The sequence below is a fragment of the Rhagoletis pomonella genome, unplaced genomic scaffold (genome assembly GCF_013731165.1).
Source record: "Rhagoletis pomonella isolate Grant_MI unplaced genomic scaffold, Rhpom_1.0 Rhpom_scaffold_00353, whole genome shotgun sequence".
Lineage (NCBI taxonomy): Eukaryota > Metazoa > Arthropoda > Insecta > Diptera > Tephritidae > Rhagoletis > Rhagoletis pomonella.
Genome location: NW_023458907.1, coordinates 8,724 through 14,693, shown reverse-complemented (window position 1 = coordinate 14,693; position 5,970 = coordinate 8,724). Strand labels below are relative to the sequence as shown.

Below are 5,970 nucleotides of genomic sequence, written 5' to 3'. Positions count from 1 at the left end.
ACTTTCGACCACAGTCGAAAATCGAATGCAACTCATAATAGGGGCCAGTTCATTTCCTTTGAGGAGTCACAATGCCCATACCGGCTATGTCGATTTTTTTGAAATTTCGGACACAAATCTTCCAAGAATGGTTATAGGCTAAAACAAAACCGTTATCTAAAGGGGGTGTGGAACCTCCCATACAAATCGAATTTTTCATAGTGCATATCTCTGGAAGTATTTATGGTAGAGTTCTGGAACTTGGTATGGATATATGTATGTATATGAAGTCAATCTCAAGCTCGTGAAAAAATATGGGTTTGTTGGAAAATGCAGCGTGCCACCGTAGAACTTGGAAAAGAGGTAAATGAAATCAATCCCAAACCTGTGAAAAATGGGGGTATATGAAAACGATCTCGTAGCCAGCTACGAGAGCTCGCGGTATAAGCCATATAAACTAAAATTCTGGTGATGCATAGATACCTCTGGAAGCATTTACCTAGCATACTGAGATGAGGCACTTTTCCAATGGAAATATGTACAGAAAAACGGGCGCGAAACCTTCTGGAAAGTAACATCATCACAGGGTGTATCCCTAGAACCATGTTAAGCTAAACCTTGAGGGATTACATTCTTGTCAAGACCGACAGGCATAAGCTGAAATTGCGTCGCAAGATTTACGATCGGCTTGGGTAAGGTTTAACCACTTAACCCCCCATTGTTTTCGCCGCTACTGAATTCTATAAACTGTCAGCTTTCACACAATTTAAAATGTACATGTGTATTTAAAAATGTCATGAAAATTGTGTTGCTAGCTTCATTTTGCAAAAATGTTGCAAGTTTTTTCACAGCGTGAACAGAATAGTACTTTGCTGAGGAAATGTTGTCGAATTTCACACTTGTTTCACAGAAAGAAGTTTTATATGCAATTTAACAGCTTTTCACGTGAAATAGGAATAAAATACTATGCTTAAGAACAAAGATTTTTAAATCGACAAAAAATTAATAAGAAAATTTTAAGTATTTTAGATTTTGGGTATGGTAGCACGAAATGTCACAATCTGCTTAATTGTCAGGTTGTTAATATGCCGACGGAAAAGTGACAAGGGAACTACCTTGTTTTTTGTATCATGCTATCTCGTAGCACGCAATTGAATTTTTAATGAAACATAGAAAATGCCTACTTAAAAAGTTATTCATCATTTGACACCATGGTACAATAATTACAGGTATCGTCTTTCCAGAGAGTGCATACTCCGATCTGCCTTATTTGAAAAACATCATTGTTGCCGACAATAAAAAGTTTACTGCTAGGGAAAAGGGGTATTTCCTTACCCCATATATCATATATGCACACGTATTTGTTTTTAACAAACCTTCTTGTAGTGGACTTATTTAATTTGCAGAAGCCAAAAAAAAACATTTACTTAGTAAATACATTCAAGATTTGTATAACTCACTTCATTTCAAACGTTTTGTCTTTTGTTTTGTAAAATTATAAAAATTAAATTGAGCGAAAACAAAAAGCAAAGCCAAATAAAAGTAAAAGAATCAACATTGAACTGCATCAAAATGAAAATAAGGGAGCACGAATTTCGATGTGAAGTAAAACTCTCTGGGAAGACAACACCTGTAATTATTGTACCATGATTTGGCACTATAATCAGAGTTCAAAAGAGAGAAATGTCAAAATCACTTCTACCTTATTTAATATTCCTTGGTTTAACTTCGCACATTTATGTGTGATCAAAGCTAGAAATTTTTTGCTATACCTACGTTTGTGAAAAAAAACTTAAGTTTTTGATATCTCACTTATGAGAAATATCATAAATGTTGATATTTCAGTGCTCATACACGAAAAAAATTTTGAACCCTGGAATTTTCACTTCGGATGGATAAGGATCGGGTAACCTTTAAAAACTAATAGTCGTCTTTGAAATATATTTACATATTGTTATTAGCGCCATAAAAAATATTTGTATTCCGCTTCCAATAACTGCAGAAAATAGACGGGTGTTTTTGGGAGGACGAAAAACATCACCATGTACTAGCTTCCATCCTGTTTCTTCCAATGTGTCCTCAATATTGTCATCTGTGTTGTAACGTGCGATATCTCGACGAAGTGTTCGTATCATGATCATAGTTAATATGCCTACAACGATATTTTTTTACAAAAATTAAAAGACAAAAATCGATCTATATACCGGAAAGGAAAAATACAACCACAAGCGAGTTTATGATGCTAAACCAATGAATTTGCACGTCCCTCATACCCAGATACGTATCCCATCGGGAAGCCCAGCTTACTTTAGATTCCTTCCATTCGACGGAATAGGTAAAATATAGCTGGGTGCTTGCAATAGGGTTCACCTAAAATGTTGAAATATAAATACGTTTTAATTAAAGCAAAATTTTGTTTGTAACCAATTGGGGCCTTGAATTGTCTGGAAAGTTGCAAGAATCCCCTTCAAACTTGATTTCTTTGTAGTTGACTGAAGCAGTTTCCACCTCGAAACCGACCACACGGTATTTGTTTCTATATAAGACGTTAGTTAGTAATCATATGCAGAATTTAAATATCAGGTTGAAAACTCACTTCGCATGCATGTGATATGAAAGAATAAACTTCAGATGATTGTTTATATAAATATTGTCACCTTCAACTTGTCCTAGTCGGTAGCCGTGTTCATAAGTTACTTCATTGGGATTATTAGGATTATTAACATTTACTATTCTAGTCGCAACTGGTAAATTGTCCACAAGTCTGAAATAAATAGCTTGGATTTTTTTTTTTATTTAAGTTGTCTAAGTTATATTGAACTCACAAATGAACGAAATATTCGTGCTCTATTCGCTCGGCAACTATTGCAGACTGATATTTATCCCAATTCATAGGTTGATCCTTCTTATTGCATAGCAACTTGCAGTTAATATTTTCAGCCATACGCACTTCATAAGGCGTATTTACAATTCGATCCCCACGTAAAACTTCTCCCAAATTTTCCGATTTGTATATTAAAGTGCCGTTTTTCGGCAAACAAAATTGAAGGGAATAATACTGGTAAGGCAATTGGGTCCGACTACTTGTCATTTTTACCGCCTTCACATCGATTTTTTGTCCCGTCGAAAACTCAACGGGCGCAACTCCCGGCACGTAGAAACATTCCGCAAGAGAAAACACATCCAGCATTAACATAAGTCGCAGCAGAAGTAAACAGCACTTAGCAAAGAGATAACAAACACAGTTTCTTCTAAATAAAATATTTTTAACATATTTATCAGCAAATTGCGTTAACAATATTTTTGACCTGCCAGCGAAAAGTGGCTATTTATTTTATTTATATATCGAAACTAGTTACACAATATTAAATATCCCTATAAAGCAAATACCTTCATATTCGCGGTGACCGCATGCATAATTTATATTTTCAACAAAACAGATTTCCTTCGTACTAGTCGCAACAGAAAAAACCACAATATAACCCACTCGCCTTCCAACCACGCAGGGTTGCTTTTAAGAAACAAAAAATAATTAACTCCAAATAGTTTCAAAAAGTATAGTGTAAAACGAAATTTATTGAATAATTCCACATTCATGACTCATTTTCTAAACGACTTAAATAAAACGCATTTCATAACCTTTTTTGTGCAAACGGCATTTGCGAATTGATAGAAAAGTACTACGGATGGTAAATTTTTGTTAACTATGAGGTGAATGAAAATTTTCAACCCAGTCTGACGGTTTTGAAGAGTTTTTTTGTACTAATTTTATTACTAAGGCGTCTAATAAATGCATTGCTTTTAGTTCTAGAAGAATAAATTTCAGTTAAGACAAGTCTTTTTTGTATAATATCTGATTTTAATTGCTCAACTTCTTTTGCACCAGAGCAACTGTCAAAAATTTCCAGCAATAAAAAGTTACGAATTGGCACAGCAGAAATGTAAATTTTACTCGCCATAATAAAAAGTTTTTTCAACATGGAACTTTTCTACTAAGGGCCTGTGCCAATCGGTAACTTTTTTCTCCGTGGTGAGACGGGGTGGAAAAATTTGCTATGGTGTACAAATAAATTGAATTTTGCTGTAGTAAAATTGCAGAGTAAAATTTTGACAGTTGAAAAACCAAACAATAGCTCGTGCGAAAGCTTTATTTTTGTGTGTTGCTGAAATTCTTAAAATTTATATTTATTTTATAATTTGCAAGTAACGTACGCTTTTTATATGCTGTTTCAGCTTTAATTTTCATGTTCACTCCTTATTACCGCCAAGCAATATTATGTGTATACATGGTTATAAGCTGTCAAAATTTTACCTAGCCCCATGAGCTAGGTAAAATTTTGACGTTCGTATTCACCACGAGAAGTGTCAAATTTTTACTTTGATCCTTCAAAATTTTCTATTTTCTATCAATTGGCACAGGGACTAATTGACATGAAATTACTATCTCAACGCTCGGAGCGCTGCCACTGATAAAAAAGAGAAAATTTGGAAAGACCAAACAAAAATTTTGAGATTTTTCGTTGTGAATACGAATACCATAGTTTTTACCTAGCTCATGGAACTACGCAAAATTTTGACAGCTTGTAAATATGTATACACATAAAGTTGTTGGCGGTAATAAAGAGTAAAAATCAAAATGGAGAAAAGAACAAAAGGCGTACGTTAGTTGTCAGTTATAAAATAAATCTAATTTATTTGCGAATATTTGTTTATTCTATTTATTGAAAGGCAACCAAGCGGAAAAGCTTGTGTTAATTATATTGATAACAAAACCTGGCAGCTCGCACGTTGTCTAAATTCTCAAGTAACATAAAATCCACAAAAGAATACATTGCTTGTATTACCATCAATACGCCATGTATAAATTTTAACAACACACAAAAATAGAGCTTTCGCATGAGCGTTTGTTTGGTTTTTCAACACCATTTATAATTTTCTTTTAATAAAATCACGATTTGTCAAATACTTAAATTTATTTATCTAATAATAATGCAGCACACAACCCTGAAATCTAACAAAAAGTCTGAGGAAGGCAATTAAATATCAGCACGCAACCCCGTGCCTTCCTCAGGAGTGAATATTACTACAACAACGACTGCTACAACAACAACTCAAAAAGGTTGGTTACTGTCTATACTGTGGAAAAAACTTTCTTGTCTTCTTCTTTAAAAGGTCACCATTAAAAAAAACCCCGATTACCGCAGAACTCCACAGGCAAACACCGATGGCCATTTTGACGACCAATATAATTGCAAGTTTTGTGTGTGGGCACTTTGATGTCTTGAAATAAGCAATTGCCGCATGACGCCACCAGACAACATTCTCTCAATTTCGGTGTTTAAAAACATTTAAATCTTAAAAAAACTTGCTGCATGATTTCCTGAAACGTAATCATAAATAATCCAATAGGGAACAGAGATTTATTTTGATTTAATATCAAAATTTCATCGATGTTACAACCAGCACGCTTTCTTTCAAATGAAAATATGGTTGTCAAACTATCGAATTGCCTGCAATAGATGTCAAGCAATAAGCGCTGACATATATTGCAGCCCATGAGAAATAAGCGGTCTCCATTGGAAATATATTTTGTGACATGGTAATCACATCATCACTGTTTTACTGTGGAGACAGGGCCTTAAAGATGGGTAACTCAGCATGAACCAATTAGAACAGATCTGACCGGTTGAGAACACAATTGGGGTGTTCACAGTTCGTTCCAAATAGTGTCTCAAAATGTAGACGTCAAGGTGTATTAAACAAGGTGGTGTTGGGGCGACAGCTGAGTTTTTCGCCGTGGAGGCCATTACGTCAAAATGATGTGTTTGTTGTAACTCATACCAATGACAGTATGGACATCAGCGTATAATTTGTTAGTGTAATTTTTTACTTATATACGGCCAACACCACCTTGTTAAATACGCCTTGGTAGACGTCTACATTTTAAGACGTTTTCTAACCGTAAAATCTGTGGTGTTGTTGTTTCCCATA

General features: G+C 34.6%; 1 protein-coding gene across 1 annotated transcript; it reads right to left on the bottom strand.

Moving 5' to 3' along the window:
• Positions 1-1,801: 1,801 nt before the first annotated feature.
• Positions 1,802-3,606, bottom strand: LOC118750678 (transmembrane 9 superfamily member 4-like). The gene is made up of 6 exons (XM_036485411.1): positions 3,370-3,606; positions 2,805-3,199; positions 2,576-2,743; positions 2,404-2,515; positions 2,184-2,349; positions 1,802-2,131 (listed from the first exon to the last, which is right to left on the bottom strand). Exons 1-6 carry the CDS (start codon positions 3,394-3,396, stop codon positions 1,893-1,895), a joined length of 1,107 nt encoding a protein of 368 aa, XP_036341304.1. The 5' UTR covers positions 3,397-3,606; the 3' UTR covers positions 1,802-1,892.
• Between the last annotated feature and the right edge of the window lie 2,364 nt (positions 3,607-5,970).

Coding starts and splice junctions, on each gene's coding strand:
- LOC118750678 (XM_036485411.1), bottom strand. CDS start 3,396: ATGCATGCGGTCACCGCGAATATGAAG. Junction 3,200..3,369: donor CGGTCACCGCGAATATGAAG/GTATTTGCTTTA, acceptor CTCTTTGCTAAG/TGCTGTTTACTTCTGCTGCG. Junction 2,132..2,183: donor GGTTGTATTTTTCCTTTCCG/GTATATAGATCG, acceptor ATATCGTTGTAG/GCATATTAACTATGATCATG.